General features: G+C 39.8%; 2 protein-coding genes across 5 annotated transcripts in view; both read left to right on the plus strand.

The window, feature by feature from the left end:
• Positions 1 to 4,924, plus strand: part of syn2b (synapsin IIb) — an 88,560-nt gene extending 83,636 nt beyond the window's left edge. The window contains exons 13-14 of the mRNA XM_073467999.1: positions 2,577 to 3,444; positions 4,485 to 4,924. Of these exons, the coding sequence (XP_073324100.1) occupies positions 2,577 to 3,444; positions 4,485 to 4,638 (1,022 nt within the window). The 3' untranslated portion in view covers positions 4,639 to 4,924. The remainder of the gene's footprint in view (positions 1 to 2,576; positions 3,445 to 4,484) is intronic.
• Positions 4,925 to 13,877: 8,953 nt separating this feature from the next.
• The window catches only part of pparg (peroxisome proliferator-activated receptor gamma), a 34,121-nt gene continuing 24,481 nt past the window's right edge, over positions 13,878 to 23,517 (plus strand). Inside the window, exon 1 of one of the 4 annotated variants that reach the window (XM_073467473.1) lies at positions 13,878 to 14,095. Coding sequence is in view for 1 of the 4 variants with exons in the window: in XM_073467471.1 (XP_073323572.1) it covers positions 14,596 to 14,647 (52 nt within the window). In the remaining 3 variants the exon portion in view is untranslated. Of the gene's footprint in view, positions 14,096 to 14,581; positions 14,648 to 23,517 lie in introns of those variants that run through there. The other 3 variants (XM_073467472.1, XM_073467471.1, XM_073467474.1) reach the window with 3 other exon arrangements.

Below are 23,517 nucleotides of genomic sequence, written 5' to 3' on the forward strand. Positions count from 1 at the left end.
TGAGCTTATTTTTACATGTTTATTTTACATGCATTCTTAAATGGAAAGTAATTAAGATCCCTTCTTAAAGGGCGACTCCACCGATTTTAAACATCAAAGTGTGTTAACATGTTTTGAGGAGCACTGCTACATATATTGAAAAAGTAGTATAAAGCCTTCTGTGGCTCCAGAGGAAACTGATAAATTGCCTCCAGTGATGTCACTCATTGGCTGAGTTGCATTTTGGGTAATGTAGGCACCAAGTTTTGAAAAAGAATTAAAAAGGCGATATCTGTGGTTCTGCTGCATCGATTTTGATCATTTGTTTTTAAGCTGTCCAACAGTGTTATTGGAGTACAATGCTAGATCAGTGGGCTGCTTCTCAAAACCGGACGCCTACATCACCCACAAAGCAACTTAGCCACTGAGTGACATCATTGGAGGCAATTAATCAGATTACATGCAGCTTCCTCGTTTCCTACTACTTTTTTCACATGCATAAATACTCCCCATGCCCTGTAAACACACGTTAATTTGTAAAATTGGTGGTGTTACCCTTTAAATGTGCTGCTCATGATCACTATGCAAGTTCTGGTCAGCTCAGTTGTGTTTCTGTCTTAGTGGTGATTAATACTCGGCTTTTGAATCCTTCTCGTCATCTTTAAATCATGTTTATTGTTCTGGTGAAAATCAGTTTATGGTGAACAAAACTTCCTGTCAAGCAACAAATCCCCTTTCCAAGACCTGAATGTTTTGTGAATTACTGCTCGGTGTTGTCTTTGGTTGTAAATTAACCCTAAATGTTCTGTGTTATGATACCTGAGACAAGACAAAGTGGCTTCATACGGTACACAATGCATACTTTTCTTGGCAATTATCAAACCTGGTTACGTGATTAATGAAAAGTCTCGAAGAAAATATGCATCTTTTTCTTTCTCTGCATGGTCATTGCTAATTTGCTTGGAACTCTGAACCACTGAATTTCTGATATTTGATCTAAACACACTATCTGGCTGTAAATTTTAGTTGTTTTGATCCTTCCTAATTGATATGAAGAGGTTTAGTTTAGCAGAAACACAGGTCTAAAAGTTTGCCAGTTTGTTCACTTACATAGCTGAACTGCCTCTTTAGAAAAAGCATTCAACAAATGTATAATTATGAGAGCTATACAAACAAACATAGCTAACAATAATAACTAATTCAGGGTTTGTATCCAAGCAAATTGTTTGTGTCTCCTTTTACAAATTGCGTTTGTACAAATGGTATTTTCTTTGGTTTTTATGTGCCGTGAGTCCCAAGCAACCGTTGGGATGCTTTATGACAAACTCTCAAACAAAGCTGATAAAACGTAAGACTCATAGCCATTTAGCTGCCCTACAGATACGTCTGGGATGAATTTTCATGAAGGTTTTTGTAGCGATCATAGAACGTGAACAAGATCATGTATATAATGTCATTAAGATCCTAAATATAAATGTATACAGTAATCATAAATTATATACTCCTTCCAAGCTTTCTTCAAAAAAATCTTTTATAAAAGGTTTTAAAGGATAAGTTCACCCAAAATTGAAAATTCAGTCCTTATTTGCTCATCCCCGCACAAGCTCAACCATGCATTGAGGCTGTGAATAACGTCTTTTCAGAAATATATTTGGGATCTCTGGGCTTCCAGAGACTTGAGTAACGGCAGATTTTTATAATTTTATGTTTTTGTCAGATTTTTTTTTTTTTTTTTACGTTTTAAAACAAGTCCCCATCTACTTCAGTTGCTTAGGAGAATGCTGCAGCACTGTTTTGCTTCAAAGCTCCAGAAATGTTTAATGAACTATAAAACTTGACCAGACTTTCCTTCTGCATGCGGGTGAGCAGATAATGGCAGAATGTTTTCTTTTTTTGGGTGAACTTATCCTTTAAATGTGTGATTTACAACAAGACTATAATCCTGCATCCTGGAAAGTTAATTATGAGTCATTGGAAACTCATCCCTGCCCAGTCTCTTCTTTCTCAGCATGTGTAATCAGTTTTTTGTGCTGCATGATGAGTTGCTTTTCTGCCTGTGTTTGAGTTTCTAAGTTCTTTGATATTCGTTCTTGACTGTATAATTTATCTTAATTGTATTTCCTTTCTTTTATTTGCTTTCCTTTCCTCTCGTTGCCTCTTTTTATCACCACACTACATCCTTACATCACATGAGCTGTTGTGCATAAAAGCAACCAACACTTGATATTTGGCATGATAGGCGAGTCACCACACCTTCTTAACTATTGATCTGCCGCCCCCTGCTGGTCACTGTAGTCCCTGGCTCCAGATGAGTTGGTTAGGATTTCTATGAATGTGAGAGGTCATCATGTGAATGGGCATGTCTAGACTTAAGCTCATATCTGTATCATGTTCTGCTTTGGTCTTTGGTGAGTGTTACAGACGGCTGGTTTTCTAACTGCTGCACTTAAAAAACAGGAGCTAGATTGAAGAAATAATTATGCTTATTTATTTCTTTACTTGTCCTTTTGCTTTTTTTATTTTGCTTTTCTTGCTTTTATCTGTTAAATAGCGATCAAACTATAATCTAATTTAACTGTGTTGTCTCAATCTTTTAGGTGCACCAGTGAAATCACAGAGTGTAGAGCAATCGTCAGAGTCAGCTAAGAGAGCATCTGAACCAGTACCAAAGCCCAGCCAGGCCCAGAAACCGGGTCCAGGTCCAGCTCAGAAACCAGCTCAGGCTCAGAAGCCAGGTCCAATCCAGAGGGCGGGCTCAGTCAACAAGCCTCCAGTGCCGAGGCCTCCCCCAATGACAAGAGCCCCATCCATCGCAAAGTCAACCGCGGGCTCTGCTTCTTCCCCAGCCCCAGCCAAAGCTTCACCGTCATCCCCGGCTAAAGCTTCACCATCATCCCCTAAAGCAGCCGCAGCAGCTCCAGGTTCTCCCCCAACCAAAGCAGCAGCAGCACCACCACCATCAGCCTCCCCTCCTGCTCCAGCACCAGCTCCGGCTACTCCCGCAGCAGCAGCTCCTACTACAGAGCAGCCCAAGCCCCAGCCTCAGGGCTCCCCATCCCCAGCTCCTGGCAAACCAAAAGAGCTGCCCCCTAAACCCACACCACCTGTAAAGCCCATCCCTCCTGTACGCAGGAATTCAAAGCCACAGATCCAGCCAAAGCCACAAACCCCACCTCTTCCCAAAGCTTTGCCCAAACCCCAACCTGCCGCCGAAGCCCCAGCACCCACTCAGGCCTCAGATGCTGCCTCAGCCCCTGCCCCAGCACAGGTTCAGTCCCCAGCCAAAGCCAGCCAGTCCCCAACTAATGTCCAGTCTCCAGCCAAGGCTCAGCCCCAGGCCAAGCCGCCCTCTCCTTCCCCAAACCCCGAGTCTGTCCCAGCTGAAGCAGCCGCGGCCCCCGCTGAGGGTGAGGCCCCTGTGGAAGAACAGCCAGGATCCCAGCAGAAGACCCATCCTCTGCTGAAGTAAGAGCCGTATTATCAACCCACTGTTGATAATGCAACGACATGCATTTCAATGGGCCATACTTTGTGTTTAGGATACAAAATTAAATCTCAAAATCAACTCTTCTATAGAAAGATAATGTATGTCACTGAATTCCAATCAATAGAATATTTTTTTTAAAAGTGTCAGTCCAACTGGTAACACTTTGGGTAACACTTTATTAAAGCTCCCTATTTAGCATTCATAAGCAGTATATAAACATTTAATATGTAGCTGTAAGCAGATATGTGGCAGTGTACAGTGATATTAAAGGGTAACGCCACCAATTTTACCCATTAAACTGTCTTAAACAGTACCACTACATATGTGAAAAATGTATTATGAAGCCTTTTGTGGCTCCAGAGGAAGCTGCATGTAATCTGAAATAAATTGCCAACATTGTCACTCAGCGGCCAAGTTGCATTGTGGGCAATGTAGGCCCCAGGTTTTTAAAGGAGGAAGAATGTGTGGAATAAAGAAGGATATGTCTCTGGTTCTGCTCTCTCAGTTTTGATCATTTGTTTTTAAACTCTCCATAATGAGTCAAACAGCGTTAGGAGTGCAATGTTAGACCAGCGTGCCTACATTACCCACAATGCAATGTAGCCACTGAGTCACAAACCAATAATAAATGACAATATAACATTAATTATGCAACACATATCATTATTTAAAATACTGTACATTAATGACCACTTGTCCTTATATCTGCTTATTACTACATTCAGATGTGTTATAAACAATTTATTATATGTTCATAAACTGCTTATGTATGAATAACAGTGTTAACAATTTGGGATGTTTTTCAAAGATAATTGTACAAATAAAGTTTTTGTGACTTTTTGGCCCCCTACACATTTCCCTATTTGTCTTCCCTCCATACCATTCCCCCTAACTTCCTTTACTAACATTCACGTAATCCTCTTCTCCCTTCCTTCATTCCTCCCTGCATCCTTCCTTCCTTCCCTCCTCTCCCCCCTTTGTTCTCCTGTATCTCTTCTTCCTCCCCTTCCCTCCCCAGTAAGTCCCAGTCCCTGACCAATGCCTTCAACGCCTTCAGCGACTCCACTTTCTTCCGCGGGGTCTCGAGCTCCGGAGGTGATGGCCAAGACGAGGCGAAGGCCGAGACCATCCGCAACCTCCGAAAGTCCTTCGCCAGCCTTTTTTCTGACTAGACACAGCCGAAACCGTAGTCTGCTCCTTTTTGATTCTGGCCCACCCCCATTTAACTATTGGCCAGTGATGACTTGATTGACATTAAATGTGAACCAGTCTGAGATTAAACTTTGTGTGTTAACTGTACTGTATCCCCTCCGTCCCCATCCCTCTTCTCCTCCCTTTTCAGCCTCACTGTGTGAGTAACAGTGAGGCCTGCTGGGATATTCAGCTAATGATGCTGTGCCAGAGTAATTGGACTGAAGGAGTTACGTCATTGATACAGAATAGAATAGAATAGAATAGAATAGAATAGAATAGAATAGAATAGATTTACAAAATGTCTATTTTTCCCAGAGCACACTTTAAGGAACACAGTATATGGAAAGTATAACAGTAAAGACTACAGATGGAATGTAAATACAGTATATATACACACATATATATATATACAGTATATAAATACAAACATATATAACTATAATGGGAGATAAGCCAATAATATACAAAAAAATCCAGTAGCTTGTTTCAATTAGCTGTTGTCAGTGACATAACTCTTTCATTCAGTGGCTGGATTCATACACGTTTTTAAAAAAAATAATTAGATATTTGACATTTGATGGTTTCTCCCACAGTGAATCAAGTTTTGGTCATTAAGTGAAAGTATGTGAGTGAAAAAATCAATTGTTCCTGTGTAAATCCAGCCGTTGTGTCTCTGGTCCTTGGCTACTGTCTACCGGGCTCATCATTGCTGCCCCCTTTTTTCGTCTTACAAGCCTTGAAGTTCATTGTTGTGTGAGGGAGTTGGAAATATGTGTATGTTCCTCTGTGTTCAATTGTTATGCATGGCTCCTCCAAGTGGCTCGGTGTGACTTTTGGAGCAGGTGGGAGCTCTATCAGTGTTGAGTTTTCCCTCCGTTTTCCTCTCTCTCCTTCTCTCTCTCTCTCTCTCTCTCTCTCTCCCTCTCTCTCCCTCTCTCTCTAGATGTTGTAGCCTTATTGTGAACATGTTTTCAAATCACAGCTACATTTGTTAGCTGTACAGGCCTGGGTCGATTACAACTCGAAATCCATTCATTTGCTCAAAGTGTTTGAATGCTGAAGTATCGAGGGCGAAATCGATAGCAACTCGTGTAACTTTGGGTGCATTGGGATTTGGCCCAGAGCACCAGACTGAATAAATCAATCCTTAAAAAGTAAGTGAATGCATTTCGAAGAGTAAAAAGACTCTTGTCTGTAGCTGTGACTGGTGATCTCTTGTTTCACCTCTGTGTAGATCTATCAACAGTATTGTAATTTGTTGATTATTCTCATGAAAAGACATTGAGACAGTAGTGCAATAACACCTCGACATGACTGTTGAGCGCTGTCACCCCATTATAAATATAAATATGATCATACATACAGGACATGTGTATCTGTTAAATACCTTATTCTTACATTCCCTTTAAGGTTCCGTTCAGTGGCGACTTTCCAGGTTGCTTTGTGCTGCAGTCAGAAGCTGGCTTTCAGATTAATACGCCATATTAAACTGTTGGTTTTTCTGATGAACCCTGTTTGTATCGTGGGACTGAATTTAAGGCAACCTGGAATGAACCCAGCACCTTGACTGGTCATTTTCAGTTGAGTTGCTGCATTTCAAGTTAAGTAAATAGAAAAAGAAAAAAAACAACAACAAAAAAAACCACTTAAAAACCGCATATCAACCTGTCTGCTTATCCATCTCCAGTACTATGTTGAAAGTAAATTATAACATATTGTATTTGTATGTATGTATGTATGTGTCATCTCAGGAGTTTATTTTTTGTAATATATTGATCGATTGATTTATTTTTTGAGGCTCCATATTTATGGTACAGTATATATATTGTTTGTTTTGTATTGTGTTTTTATTTGTAACGCAATACTGCTTTGCATGATCTGGTGACTGGTAATGTTTTTGGTTTTTTTCTGTACAGATAAAAGTTAATAAAGATGTGGTTCCATCATTCCACTGATTCACTAAGTAAGATTCATGGCGGTGGCTGTGCTTTTTGTTTAAGGGACGCATAAAGATGTTGTGAAAGCAATGAATAATGTCTTCTGTGACTTTTGAGGAGCTTTGTCAGAAATAATTTTGATGGTGTCAACATTGTCAGTGCTGAAGAATGCATAATATATAACAGAAAGCCTGTGTTACAAACAGGGGTAGTCCAGTCGGCAGGGTTAAATGTTGGCATTTAATGTTTCTGCATCCACTGATATTTTCACATTTGTCCATGTCATAGGCTATGTATTGACATTTCTACTAAACGTGTCATATCATGTTCACATTACATGCTTATGACCTAACTCTCATGTCCTAAAGTGGAGGGGATGGCAGTGGAGTTGCAGGTGAGAAGGTTGCCAGGCTAGCACCCACGCTTCAAGGCTGCATTTCAACATTTGTGTGTGAAACGAGTGGATATTTTTGACAATTTCCAGCTGTTCTGTTGCGACCCAAAAAGGGTGTTTTTAACGGGAAGTCGGGTCATCTCCCGCCGTGTTCGTGGTGACAAAAACAGCTGCTTACAATGACACCTTGGGACAACTCCAACTGAGTTTGCGGCGATCCAAACAGGTATTTTATGCCAAAACATGATATTTTCCTAACCCTATCCAAGTGGTGTTTGTGCCTAAACCTAACCAGACCACAGCATTGTGACAATAGAAAATAGAAAATTAACATAAAGTACAACATATCTTTGGTTTGCAGAACGTACATTGCCAACATTTATTCTGACGACTGGGTTGACTTGGGGCATAGAGCGATATGGGTACCACGTAGGGAAGGGCTTATGAAAAGAGTACATTGAGTTTCATTCGGGAAATGTAAGATTCAGTCTTTTGCAGCCTGACACAGTCTAGGGACAGAAAGTAAAGATATCTTGGCTTCAATTATGACCATTCTTTTCTGTTTTATGTAGGTGGACAGTTCAGTGAGGTATAGCGACATTTCATATTACATAAACTGCCTTGATTAAAGTGTTTCAACAACTTGCTGTCCACTGATAGAAACCATGAAGTCATTATGATAAAAGCATGTAATAGTCTTCCAGTAAGTGCCCATTAGAGAAATTGCTGTACTTTGGCTATTTTCCTAATATGACGAAAAGGCATGCTAATGGTGGATTCAAAGTTCATATCAGGTGGAAAAAACCACGAAAACCAGTTTTCAGCTGTTTTAATGCACCAAAGACTTTATTTCGGTGTGCAGTGCACAGAATATTCCATTATTCTGCCAACTGTGACATGATTTTAAAATAAATATAAGTATACAGTATATAACTAATTCACCTTTGTTGTATTGACTGAGCAAAGGTCATACCATTGTAATTAATAAAAGGTTTTCAGACATTTTCTTCCCTACGCCAAGGGTCTGAGGATAAAGGGTTGTATATGCTGTACAGGTTGGGAAGTCTGTAATCTGAAACTTGTGATTCTTTTATTTGACAACAACAAAGGCATCATTGAATGCTTTATCGAGAGTTTATAGCGTAAGGTCAAAGGCAGCGCTGTTTGTTTGAACAGTTTATACAAATACCGGAGTCAAATTCCCTGTTTGTGTACACATACTTGGCCAATAAAGCTGATTCTGATTCTGACAATTATGAAGACATCCATGGCTTTATGATCACAGGATGGTCATGAAGAAATTAGTAATTGTTGTACTCTCAACCCATATGGTTTTAAATCATTCTCCATATTAAATATATTTCATTAATAATACAGAAGGGGAAAAGACCTTATTTTGTACCTTTCAAAGTCAATGCAAGAAACCTCAAACATAGTCATGAGCTCCCTACTGGAGGAGGGCTGGGTTAAACTGCCTGTGCTGAGCCAGCAGATGGCACTATATACACATGGAAATATTACATATGAGAACACTTCTCATCTGCAAAGATTGGTGCTTGTTGTGGAGCATTTAAATAAGTTTTACAATCCTCTGGGTCATTTTGGATGTGCCTTGTTTGCTCTTCTCTTGCAGGTTTATTTAAAATGGAAGGACTGTCTGCTTCTGGTGACTGGGAGCACCTGGGCCCAGTGCTCCCAGTCACTGTAAAGGCTGCCACATGAGCCCTGTCCTAACAACTCTCTCCACTCTTTTCGTTTGGTTGCACACATATTTACCACAGTGCATTTATTGTGAGTCCTGACGATCAGAAAGATCGCTTACACTCTTTAGACTACCTCAAATGTATGAGTCAAAAACCATCACTGCTGTCATTATTGGCCCTGTGAGTACTGCGAGGTACTGATCATAAAAGCTACAAGGTGGAGACAGTAATGATGACCCTTAATGATTCTTACTTTTGGTTTTTCTTTCGTCATGTCATACTGCTCACCCCTCGCATTGCCAGCATCTCACACATACCCCCTCTAAACTTTACACATTAACACTGATTAGCATCACCTTCATACATAGAACTACAAACACATAGAAAGACACATAGAAACTACAAACATACATCTAAGATATCCACTCCATAACAATCTAGTTTACTCTGCACATAACAGCAGTTTTCTCATGTTTTGTCACTCAAATTCTTTTTTATGTCCTAACTTTGATGTCAAACTTTTGTAAAATTTACATAAAGTGGGAGGAAAGAGGCCCTTTCAATGTGTACTTCTAACAGTTTTACATCTTTAATATAAACCACAACACTTACAACAGTGTGTGTGTGTGTGTGCATGTGGTTAAACTAATACCAAATTTAAAAGGTATAAGCGATTTTAAACTTTTAAATACAAATCTGACGGACAGAGCCATTTCTCCAACAAAGCCTGCCATGACAGATGATGTGAATCACGTATACAGAACTTCTCACGCAAACTCTTCATACGCTTCAATGTACAACTAAGGCAGAGGAAGCACGGTCTGCCTTTGGTTCTTGGTCCATGGGATGACCACGTCACTGGAGATCTGTGGGAACGTCTCCATTAGATTGCTCATAGGGACATGGACGTGGGTGGCTAACGCACCAAAGCAAGCCTATACTAGCCAAACCCTGTTTGTGTTGGTGCTCATCCCACCCTGTTGGAGCCAGACAGAGCGAGGACGTGTGGAGTGAAGGCTCATCATTACATTGGTTAAACACTATAATATCCAGATTTAGTTCCAAAATTGATTGATGTTTGAGGATTGAGGGCAATATCAAGCCATTTTGATCAATTTTGAACAGCTTGCTCCCGCCATAGGCCTGAAAAATGGTTATCTCAGTTCCACTTTATAATAATTAAAGTGCCATGACTGTGTAGGAGAGTCTTGTAAAGATACACAAGCGCTTTGATGATGAACATTTTCAGATACCAGAGCTCCTGTCCTCTGGGAGTCAACTGTATAAACAGTTAGAAAATATTGCTTCGTTTTGTTTGTTACAGCAAAACTCTCAAGGGCGTCATTTCTTTTTAGTTGAGCACATAGAAATTCTGCGTGGGGAGGACGTTTCAGCATGTGAGAGAGAGCAGGAAAATGTGTGTGCGAGTGTAGGTCTGTAAATAAGCAAAGTGTGCCAGCTGTCTTAGTTCATGGTATCGAGTTATGATAGTTCAAAGGCAGGTGAAATGACTGCTGCAAAGTGAAAGTGCTGAACTTACTGAACTACACTTACACTTTGTGTCTTTTGTGTTTTAATGCTTTAAAACAGGTTGTAAAGCTACATGCAAGAGCTAAACTTTGCCTTGATTTTCGAGACGCATCACTGTCATTGTTACAATGAGTTACATCGTTACTGATTTCTACAGTTATTTATTTTGTATTGTGTTTTTAATTGGCACTTTTGGATAACTTTATGTAACTTTTTGTCAAATTTTTTTGTTTCATAAGGTGGAGTCTGTGTGCCTGTATGGAATAAATGTATTAATATTTCTTTGTTGCAAATCGAAGGACCAATTCGCTGCTAACACCAAACCAGAGAGTATGATTAGGGCATTAACACTGATGTCATTTTTAAACTAAAGTTTCTGTGGTGAATGAAATATAATGGCCGTTTCAAGTAAATTGCGGCAAAACCATGGATACAAATTATGGTGTACAAAAATCCAAACTGAATAGGAATATTAAAGTCCTTTCACCTACATACCCAGCCACCATGTCATGTAGGAGCTGTATCGCTGGACCAGAGAAGAGGTCAGAGTCTGGTCAAGTCAAAAACAGGAACATTTATTTCTTCATGGACTGAACTTTTTGATAGTGGAAAAGTTTCTTCACCAGGCTGATCTGCTGCCCGTTGCATGTTACTGTGTGCTACCGGAAGTTCAAAACCTAATCTAACCACAATCTGTCAGCAGTCAAGAGAGCAGAGGGGCTCACATGATGCCACCTTTCATGTTTCATGTTTTAATGAACATTCAATCTGCAATCTTCTGAAAAACATTCTTTTTATTTCATGTGAGCAGTATTAGTAGGCATACATTAAAACATCCAATACCTTGAGATTACAAGATGTGATTTCAAGAAACAATAAACACAATACAATAAGATTAAGATAAACCCCAGTGGCTTTCAGTCAGCAGAGAAAATACACAGTATGTAGATTTGAGTGTCTGATTAAGGGTTAAAAATAGTGAGGTTTAGGTTGGGGTTAGACTGAGGCCCTCAAACTTACAGTCTGCACAATGAGACGCAAGAGATGCACGTACTTTGTTGTGAATCTTTTTTTACACCTAATAGTTAGCTGAGTTTTAGTGGTTTAGAGATGATCCAGATGAAATTTAAGGAAATAATCATTACAGACTTTTTTTTATCTTAAAGTTAGTATACCACTTAGATAAAGATAAATAAAAACATTATTGTTCTGTCCACAACTAAAATGTTTATCAATGCAAGCTTGTAGTGTTTCCTTGACTACTTACTTGAGCTGAGTCCACTATCACTGTCTTTCAGCAGGTATATTCAGTCACACCTTATAAACCCAAAGCATGTATGCAAACGAGATTGTGATACCAGGGATGTGACTGAAATAGCCCCATTAGTTATCATTAATATACTAATTGACTAAGAGGGAGGTAACCCAACAAGCAATACGTTAACTACACAATCTGTGTTTATTGACAGGTAAGTAATCTCATGTCTTAAAGGTACAATTTGTATGACTATGCAACAATTTACATGTATTCATAACTTTGTATTGCCAATGTGTTAACGGATTATAATGGAACTTAAAAAAGATGAGACATTTCTCGACTTTCTTGGTTGCCTATAAATGAATCCAGACTATTTCTATGTAAAGGTTTTCTCCAGAGCGCCTTGCCACTCTTCACTCTCCAACAGTTCCAACAGTGTGCAACAGTAGCTAATGTTAGCTTAGAAATGGAGTACGCCAATGTCAACCAACGTCTGGCACCCACCAAACGGAGACCAACACCAAGTCCAAAGTCAAAGCTGATATTACTGCAAGACACGTAAAATCTGAGTGCATGTAGGCTTGTCAAATTACTACACTAGCTAACGAGATCCATGATACTAACTTGCAAAGAGAGAGATACAAGCAGGGGCGGCCAACTAACCTAAACTGTAATTAAAGCTAAGTTTAGCTAGCTAGTTGCAGCCTAACTCAACTGGTGTTGGTTGCTTTGGAAAATTAGATAAGGTAACTTGCAAACAGCAAGCTAGTTGATACTATGAAGCCAATGGTCCCAATAAAATGTAAAAAAAATTACATAAAGTAACATTATTCTAAATGTGATTGTTTTGTACTTTCCAGCATTCAGTTTTTATTGCAGAGAGTTAGTAGCCTGTGGGGTAGCCTAAGTATGCTAGATGCTTAGCACAGAGACATGAAACTGGCGGTAACAGCTAGCCTGGCTCTGTCCAACAATATCACAAGCTGCCTACCAATGACTCTAACGGTAACCAATTAATAAGGCAGCTAACTATGTCTTTCTGTAATCCGTTTAACATCTAAAAATGTAAGAAAAACCAATGTCCACCATTTTACAATGAGGAGTGGTAACTGTCTGGAGTCTCTTACAACTTACATTTTCGGTTTTGGTATGTGTAACCCACAGCATCTGAGCGGATATTGACTCCCAAAGCTTCTCTACACGTCTCCTGGACTCTGCCTTGTTTTGTTTATTGTAGGTGTTGTGGGGTGTGGTGTGGAGAGAAGAAGGCACCAGACACTGGGCTAGGGATTGTGGTTGAGACCTTGGCTGCGTTTTAATGATTCACAGAAACAATCCTCTCTATGGCTCACAGTTAGCTTCATCACCATACAGGGCATGGAAAAATAAATTCCTACTCAAATAATAATCCAAATAACAAAAAAAAATCATGAATAGTGTTCAAATAAGTGTTACTGTAGAATCAAGTTAAGTACAGCTCTGACAGGAACAAGCACTATATACACAGACTGAAGTGCCTTCTGACTCACAGCATGCTAGTCAGGTTAACCAAATCTCACCATCAGTAAGAAACACAGGAGGAGCTAACAGCATGCTATTGCATGCTACTGCAATTACCAAGTCGCAAAAACGGCATAAAAATGTAGTGGAGAAATGTAATTTAAGATGTAAATAAACAGTACCAATGCACAATTTAAGTGGATGGGTTTTAGTTAGTTAGTTAGTAAGTTTTAGTAATATTTGATGATAATTCAGGCTGCTATTAACACTGCTTACCTTACAGGACATGGAAAAGTAAACTTTAAAAAAGATGGCGGCCTCCGCTGAAAACTACGGCATACTGCGAGGTACAAACAGCAAGAACTGCTGTTTTATTGAGAGATAGACAGCACAACATTGCCACCTAGTGACTTATACACGCCCCTGCCTTACATAAGGATCAATCAAATAAGACTTTACTTTGTGAGCGTTGAGCGTGCTGGTAGGTCCATTTTATAACCTATAGACAGAACCAGATATATTACAGAATAATGGCTGTTCCCCGGTTATTCCAGTGTTAGTTTTAGTTTTTACCACAAAGTCACAGGGATGAGAAGACATCGAGCTTAGCTAACGCTAAACGTTAGCTTCATTCTGTTGAACTATTCCTGTATTTAATCAGCCTTAAACTCAAAATGTAATGTTCAACAATGAACGAACTAATAAACAAACAAATATATCGTTATATATATATAATATATACATATTTTAAATCTTATTTCCCAAACGGAGTAAGGTTAAGGCACAGCTAGATTGTTGAAGACGTTAAAGGGTAATTTGATGCCGCTGCGTGTGTCCTCGGGACTGTAGAGAGGAGGGAGGAGAGACATACAGACACACAGGCAGGCAGGCAGGCAGGCAGGCACCGACCTCAGCAGCAGCAGCAGCAGCAGCAGCATGACCAGAAGCCTCCACAGCAAACAGACCTGACCACTGTGACACTGCGCTCCTGTGGAAAGTGGGACACGCCGCGGCTTTTCGAGGCTGACACTTGAAAGATTTGCACAGCCGGAGAAGAGCAAGAGCAAACCGCCAGCGGGCTCCGTGTGCTCCGCGCTTCAAAACACTGAGCAGGTCAGTCACCTTCCGCTCGGTTTACAGCGTGCTGAGGGCGCTGTGAGTGTTGTGGCTGCTGGTTGGATGTCAACGCGCTGAAAACCACCTCGTAAACTAAGTTAATCTGTTAAACACTAGAGTCTGTTATTTTAAAGTGTACAGGCTATCTATAAAACCTACCACTGATGACAAACACGCGTGCTTGCTTTGTGAAATTAAACCCCACATTATCTGAACTCAAAGTTGTTGAAAGCTAATCAAACCTCTTTTATCCATCCATGTCAAATGTTCCTGCTGATATAAGGAGCACTGGCACGGCCGGATGTGATTATCTTGTTAAGGTGGACACTTTGTGGAGAGTGACAGACTGCCAGTGGCTGCAGTCAGGGGGTGGTGATGTTTGGGGTGGAGAGGTGGAGGGGAGGAGGGGGGTTGCTGTCACAGGACTGACAACTGGCACACAGTCAGGTGTTGGTCGATAGTGTGTCTGTGGGCCATAGTGTGAGTGTGAGTCTGACATGCAAACACCAAGCAGAGGTTTTAACCATCAAAGTGGTCACGACTGCTCAGGTAAGAGACTGTCGCACTCCCTCTGAGTTCATAATGCCGAGCAATTTTGAAAAGCAACCCCATTAAGGGGGTAGATTTGTGTGAGTTAACAAGATTTTTCTTTAATCTATGTATTTTATATATTCTTCTCTCGTGTCTTTATCTTCTGTCTGTTGTGGGGAACATCAGATATTGCACAACGCTCAGGCACTTCTGTGTTTTTTGAATTGACTGGAAAATCTTGGTCGTGACTCAGCAATAATGTGGACACAAGCGCCAGACACTGACTTCTGTGTGAGGGTTGCTTTGTGGCTCCGTGGTGGCTGACTTGAACTGGCCTGATGCTGTTTCATTATGATGTAATAATGGCGCTTGGACGGTGAATTTCAAACATCATTTTGTTGTACAAGACTCAGACTTTCACTGCCGACGGTGGGTCAAGATGTTCACCGTATCTGTGGATGTCTTTCGTGATCACTTTGTGTGAATATCTCTCCGCGAACAATCAGGGAAAACTTAAACAGAATTATTTGGATATTTTAAAGCAAATACTTTGTATATAAAGCTATTTAGGATACTTTTGACTTTTGATATTCATAGGTCGTACAAGTCTTTTCACACTTAAAGAATCAAAGTGTTTTTGCCTGTTTTTGTTTGACATTGGTCAAATGCAGACCATCTATCTATCTATCTATCTATCTATCTATCTATCTATCTATCCTACACAACAGTACATCTTTATACACAGTTCTCTTGGATAGATGACCAGTTTCAAGCTAATTTAAAATCTCAGCGAGTTTTTTATGAGAAACAGTCGCTGCCCATTTGATGGCAAATCAATCAGCATCTTTTGAAATAAGCTGCCACTTATGTAAAGTTAATGCTGTTCGTAATAAATGGGCTTAGACATGCCAAACCAACTGTGTGGTCTTTGAGAGACACGCAATAATCTGTAATAACAATAGCCACATATGTATCCAAAAAAACATTCAAACGATTGACAAAAAGTCAGATAAACAATAGCTAAATCGTTGTTTTTCATCTAAGTAAGATGCTCTCTAAAAGCTGGCGAGATGCTGAAAATAAATTTCAGAAAAAAAAGAGAAAGTAATGGTACAAATCAACTGTTCACACTTCCTGAAAAGTTGAATTCTTGAATTCGAGTAACAGGTTTTTACAGATAATTCCATAATGATTTAAGAGCGGGGACATAACTCATCAAACCGATGCCATAAATATTTAAGCATTTGCCAGAGTGATATCATGTGTTTTAGGTTCATTAAAGGTTAACATGTCACCACGGATGTAATATGGCTATTTTAGAGTTGGAGAACTTGTGATTTATTTGTGGTTGAGAAATAATCTCTGTTTTGGAGAAGTTAAAAAAGGTCATTTCTCTGGTTTACAGTCCTCATCTGGATTAATGTCATAATATCCCTTTCATACTTGAATGTGGAATTCAGAATTTATGTGGCATTGGGCACAATTGTTTGCACTTTCTCACGTATTTGTGTATCACTTGTTCATTTTTTGGCAGCTGTTTGAGTTTTTGATTATTAACAGACTGAATGTAGAAACTTGTACAATATCTGATTAAAATCTTCTGAGACAGGAAAACACATATCTTATGTGTGTTGTAATCTCTACATGAGGTGCTTTAAGTCTGACCGTCTGACTAAGTGTTGATACAGCACCAGTTGGTGATTTATTGCTGATCAAGTTATATAATTGCTAAAGAGCTGTATGTACAATATGTGTATGTGAATGACTGAGACAGATTTGGACTTTGCTCTGTTGTCATAAACGGAAGGAGTGTCTTGAGATACCATGCTATGTTTATGTTGTCCCTCGCACGGCCCGAAAAGCGATGTCTAACTCTCTGCAGACAACATGCTTCCACGCAAAGCTTTGTTTGAGTTGGTATAAAGACAGAACTCAGGTTTTCAAAGACGCCTCCACTGCAGGATTCGTCTTGGTTTTGAAAATCTGTGTTTATTTAAAGTACAGGAAGCAACAGGTTCCAGTCTTCTGAGAAGTTGTTTGCAGCAGCTTTAAAAGGTTATATAGATGAAACCTCTGTAAGGGCTAAACATAATCACTGCATGAAAGGAAGGAAGATGAACTGCACATTTATATCTGTACAAATACACAGAGAAATATAAAGAGTGTTGCACTCAGTTCAGCCCACAGATAGTTAACCACTCTTGCCTCTACACCGCTGACATCCTGGTGTTTTTACTCAGCTTTTCTTATGGTTATTGCAAACATTTTCAAAAGGGCGCCTTTGATTCAATTTTATCAGATGACATTGAGACAATGTTGACACAGTTTAGCCTTAAGGTCATCAATTTGGTTTGTAAATTAGGTGTAATTATTAACTTAAAGGCTAATCATTTCACCATTTACTTCTAGAAGCAACATGTTTTGCTGCAGACTTGGATTTATTTTGACAACAAATGAAAAGTGGCACGCAAGCCGGTTGTTTGCTGATGAAAAATAAATCTTGTCTCCACCGTACTCTGTATAAGCACAATATCCTATTTGAAGTGTCCTCCTGAATTTATGTAAATTATATTTTAATTAATGATGAGTGGGATTTAGATAAATAACAAGATCTTTTTTGATCTGTTTATTTTTTTTACAGTATTGTAGAGTTAGATCTCACATCCAGTATGACTGGAGAGTCTGTAATCATGAGTAAGCGTTGAACAACGTGATCTTATTCTAATTCTATCTTTAGCTTTTAGGAATACTCTATAGGGCAAATGTGTGTCAACAAGTTTGACTCAAAAGCTGAGAAAGCTGCATTTGTTTAAGTTTTTTCTTCTTTTTTGTCATATATTGTCAACAGAGCCTACGTAACAGTTTTCAACATGAATCAGTTGTTACTGTTACACCTGTTCACATTTTCTCTTTTTCTCAACAATGACGAGATGTGGTGAGGACAAAACGCTTTAGTCACAAACACGTTCTGGCATCTGAGAAGTGACTCATGTTCATGACAACATCAAAGAATGTTTTCAGTTCTCACCTCTTTACACTTTGTATTAAATGCAGTCATATGTCTTGATGAGAAAAGAGCACACGTTAATGCAAGGTGTGAATAGGATGTCTCTCAGGCCATGTCCATACTTTTTTTGGGAAAATCCAAACTTTTTTAATTTGAAAACACCTTAATTCTCTAATATTGTCTCACATCCACAATTTTCACGCACCTAAAAATTGAACTTTTTTCCAGATGATGGGGTTTGCCTGCTTAAAACATGGTCACAGCAACAGAAGTAGGATGTTTTTCTGTTCTGGATGGTGATCTGTTAGAGCTGCAACTAACAATTGTTGTCATTGTTGACTAAAAGTGACAAAAAAAGGTCAACAGGAGTCTAAATCATGTAATTTAATGGATGAATCAAAACATTATTGAGTCTTTAAAATAGTGAAAAAAGCCTGTTACACTTTCCTTAAGACAACATTGATCTTGTCATCAGATTAAGAAGCTGGAAGTAGAGGCTTCGCCATTTTTCTAGTGATTAATAATCAAAACAGTTGCTAATTAATATTCTGTAATGCATTTTTGTTTTGTTTTGTCCTGTCAGACTTTGTTGTATTGCTGTCAGTGTTTTTAGAAGGCAGCAACTTATGTGTGTACAATTCTATCATAACTGAAAGAAAATAAAGCTACCTTTGTGCGTTAGTGTTGCGTCCCTCCAAACAATTTCACAATTTACTGAATTACCAAAAAACAAGTGACACACAGTGAAGCTGAAGCTTTTGAGGACCTGTACGGGTCTGAGGCAGTTCCCTAGTCGTGAGTTCACCCATGCACACACAAACATAAAGACGCACGTCAACTGACACAAATAAACACTAAAATGAAGACTTTTCCTTGCCAATGCACTTTAACATAGATACATTTTTCATCAGACAGGGATATCGAGCAACCTTTGTCCTAAATTCCCTTTTAGAAAGATGTGGGAGCAAACAGCAGCTCCTCAGGTCAAAACCTCAGTCTCTAGAGGGAACTAAGACTGACTCAGACTTCATGTGCCCAAGGTTCTCCGTGGGCTTAATTCTTGAGACATTAGTAGTTCAGGTCTTGCTAAGGATGATGTATGATTTTTGCAATCTGCCCCCTCACTTTCATATTGGTTAATAATGGTTAAATGCCAAAGGATCTTGCTAATGAAAGAGGAACAATGACTGTAAATAGCTTTTACTCTTCCTGGAAACTTTTTGTACCTCTTCTTGTCATTGGCTGTTCTTTAATGATTTTGAATAATTTGACAGATCTCTCAGCCCCGTTTGCCTTAGTTACTGTTGTTTCACCTGTCGAACTACCCTTTCTCACCCATATTATTCTAATAATGATAGGGCGGGAGATTTACATCTCCATATTCCTGTTCATTGTTGAAGCAGAAGGTCCTTGATTTCAGACAGGCAACCAGAGAGACAGTTTTGCCAACTGAAATGACAACTGTTGCTGGCAGATTTTGTCAGTTTTAGCCAGCTAATTAAGCTCACACAGGTCCATTGGTTAATTATAAACACTTGCTGATTTTTTTTTTTTATTGTTTCCAGCTGGCTCACATTAAAAGCTAAAGCTGTAGTTTGTGTCACAGGCATAAAGTCTGCATCCTCACTGAAGGATGATCCACACAGAGGACATGGAAATAAAGAAACAACATTGTTCTTGCAGTTTAGAAGTAGTTAGTACCATACGGTATGATGAAGAGAAAATGTCAGATCTGACTAGTGTAAACAAGACATAGCTGCTAACACTACCATCTACACTCATATAGTAGCGAGCAGGACCAGCTGTCAGACAGTTGAGGACTACTACACAGTGGATATCCTAGTCATGAACGGGGCTTTTCCTTTGTTAACATAAGCCACAACGCTAAGTCATGTAAATAGTTAGCAATATGCTATCTCTTGGCTTTTGGGTAATGCTAGGAGGCTAACGATTGCAGCTAGGGTTTTGCGATTAGAGTCCAGTGCTGGTTGGTTTCTTGGGGGATTTCCATCATTTGTTTTACTAGTTTAATGGTCTTTCGCTGAAGAGCAAGTGAGAGACACTAATCAGCGACAGTATCTCATTGAGTGAGCTAACTCAGGAGCACAGTGAACATCCCCTGAGCCAAAGAGTGAGATTGCCGGTAGCAAAAGCAGGATGTCAGTGTGTAGAGCCAGAATATTTCCACATCTAACTCAGTAAATCAAGTGTGTATTTCAACCAAATCAGAGTTGATTGTTGGACAACTTATTTTGTTTCTGTCGCCGTTGAATGTGGTGTATTTTATGATGAGTAAACAAGGCAACTTAAGCTAGTGTTGCTTCGGTCAAAGAGAGAAAATTGAAGTCAGAAGATGTATGCTCATATAAAAAGATTATGTATGCCCATGAGCGAATTTAAATTGTTCCATTTGGTTCTCCTGAAATGTATGGACGTATTTTCTGTTTAGTAAGAACATGAAATGTTTTGAACATTGCAAACTCGCCGCTCGCCCACATCTCCCTGTTGAATCTGCGGTGGGAGTCATTCATGAGTCAGTTCGCAAGGGGCAAGGTAAACGTAAATTAACCGGATTACTTAAATAACCGTAATTTATATCACAAGTGTGGGGAGAGAGGACTCCGCCACCCTGTGCATACCGCAGACATACCTCCATGAATATTTCAAGAATTGCCAGTTGTTGAGCTGATGATGGCCAGTTGGAAAATTTTAAGATATTGCCCAACCCCAATTGAAACTTACATTACAGCTCACAAAGACACTGTTCAATCCATTCCTTACACCTTAGCTCATGTGAATTTGGTTTTTCAAAGGGATAAAACATGTACGCCCAGTATCTTCCTCACTAAAGTCCCATGCACAATGTGTTCAACGTGTGCAAACAGTTGATTCGACAGTGACAGGGAGGGGGTTAGCGAACGGTCAACTCTGGCACTCATTTTTGTCATGCCAAACCCTCCTTTTTCACAGACAATTCTAAATCAGTTTCTTTTGCGTACACCTTTCCTGGCACACGTGTTTACAGTACGTTCTGTGAATGAGAGTCACGTCATGTGTTGTATTGTTATTGTCCTGCTAAACAGCATCTGAAGGCAGCACACTCCCGTCTTTTCCTTTCCGCTTCGGGGAACAGGGCATGACCCTTCCCACTACGTACCTCTCCCTCTTCCTACCGTGTTGCCCTCCTCTCACTCCCCGTCTCTGTCAAAACACGAGTTTAGCTATAAATCTTTCTCACACGACTCCCACAACTCAGGTCATCCTCAAGCAACGTGATCATTAACTTACAAGACGTCATCATAAGTGACAATCATTCTCCTTCTCTTTCTAACCGTTGTGCCTTGTTTTCAATGCAGCACCTCTCAGGCTTAGAGGTGTGTATATGTTTGTGTTAATGTTTGCGGGTGTGTGAGACAAAGATAGGTTGGATTTGGTTCTCCTGTCTTAAATGGAAGGAGTGCCCCGAACACTGCTTTGTTTACGCTGTGTACACATGTCCTCATACACATGTGTCTTTCAGTGTGACAGTATGGCACATATACATGTATGTATATCTGTGTGTGTGTGTGTGTGTGTGTGTGTTTGTGTGTGTGTGTGCGTGTGTGAGTGAGCGAGTGAGTGTGAGGCCTTGACAGCATGCAGCGCTCCTTCCCTTATCCAGCGAGGAAGCTCTTGAGGCTCAAGAGACTCATCAACTATTAACTCATAACTATTTAGAGGAATTGGGGGAAAGTTCATGTCCTCAGATTATTGTTAAAACTACAGATTCCCAGACACACACACGCAGACAAACACACACACACATAGAAATATACTACAACTGTGGGTGCTTTCTCTTCCTCTCAGTCTCTCTCTTTACATGTGTCTGTATACTGACCTGTAGTTTAGTAGTTTAGTATAGTTTCAGTGTACTTATATGCCCTTGCATGTGTGTGTTTGTCATTAAACGTTTGTCATTGTTTGCATGAAAGGGTTTGATATGTTTCTTTACAATTCCCCAGAGTGCTGTTCACTGGACTTCTGTCACCATGCCGCCTGTAATACAAGGTCCACCTCACGTCCCATTCACATTATGATTCTGACAGCAGTGTAGAACATATCCTGATCATCAGTGTAAATCTGGCAAGAATAGCCTTTCCATCACAATCACAATGGATAATTAAATTATGTGACAAAGGTCAACTTCATTGTGACATCTTAATGTTTTGCAAAAAGTGTTCTGGCAATGCCATGATTTGACTTGAGCACGGAGATATAAAACCACGAGGCGGTGATTCTAGCTTGTTTTTTTTTTTGCTAACTTAGGGCAGGGACTCACGTTCTGATTGTTGAGCTGATTATATCTTTGATTTGGGCGTGACGACTAAACAACCCCAGGCTGTCCGAGTCTGTTCACACTGTTGACAGCTGGAAGATAAAATCATACAGTGTGGTGTTCTAGTCGTTGGTTTCCTAATTTGGTCTCTTTCCTATTATTGTATATTAACATGTTTGAGGTTTAGGTTTGAGATTTACCGATTCATCGCAGACACCCAGGAGATCTAGCAGGTTTAATATGTGTACCTGCCAGTGACTCCAAATCCTGTAGTGTGAAATTTTTTTTTGACCAGGAATGACGGCAGCAATGACCTAAGGTCAAATTAGAGTGCAAGAGGAGTAAAGTAAAAAAAATGATCCAGTCTCACACGAGAACTCCTGTCTTGCGCAATGTCTTGCGTCTTTTCTGGTATCGCTTCCACATGAATTTTGTTGCCTGTAGTTTGGAGACCAGACAAATTTGCTGGGGATTCCTCCTGAAAAGTTGAAAAGCCTTGTAATGTGTTACGTTCTGTGCTGATCACACGTGTAATGGCTACTTCAAAATGCCCTATTATAAGATTTATAGTTGTGTAATGTGATCAGTACAGAAATCTGACGACTTTGAAAGTCGTATAGTGTGTCGGCGGCATGAGGGGTAATGGTAGGCGTATTTTTTAAACTTTGGACATGGGAAAACTAGCTCTTCCAAGTTTTTATTCTAAGCTAAGTCAGTTGCCTATTGGTTCTAGCTCCACACTTAATGCAAAGACACAAGAGTGAAATTGATCGTCTCATCTAACCCTTCAGCAAAAAAGTAAAAAGGCACATTTCCCAAATCGTTATTCCTTACAGTTGACCTCGCAAATAATTGTGATCATAGATTAAGTGTTATCTCTTTATTCACTCAGCTGTTCAGACTGTCTGTCAGTACTAAAAAAACACTTAACATTGGTTGACACAGTCATCATGTGTGGTTTGGTCAGTTATCATACCTTTCAGCTAGACTTCACTTCTGTTCTGCTTTAGCAATTCGTCACTGCTCCACATTTCTGCTGGCTCACTGAAAAAACATGATGCAGCCCCTTGGTGACAACAGCTAGAGCGTTAGCAGCAAGGAGCCAACAACCACAGTGCTCCCACTCATGAATCTTTTAGTGAGAACACACTAAAGTAAGAGTTTAGCTTGGTGGGTAAAGCTGAGTTTGCACTTATCAGAGAAAAACAAACTGTATGATATGATGTGATGAGTCAGTTTGTCACACCTGAGGTTTTTCAGACGCAGTTTCAACTTGTACCTGAGGTTTTATATGAAGATTTATGTCTGTACAGTGGGGATCGATATTAGTTTCATGAGGTCTGGGGCAACATATCAGATACCTAGCAGTCACCTCATCTATTCAGTCTTAATCTGTCAAAGAAATGACTGAATGACTTTCCCTCTTGGAAACGATCAGTTCAGCATTTTTTCTAATTTTCTTTGCATCGTTGGAGGGATTGGTTACTCTCTCAGTGCCCATTTGTGGTGTGAGAGTGAAGCTTGACCCTACCTGCCCAACTTTTACCTCCAAAGTAACACAGTGGT

This window comes from Pagrus major, chromosome 6, assembly GCF_040436345.1.
Source record: "Pagrus major chromosome 6, Pma_NU_1.0".
NCBI classification, from domain to species: Eukaryota; Metazoa; Chordata; class Actinopteri; order Spariformes; family Sparidae; genus Pagrus; species Pagrus major.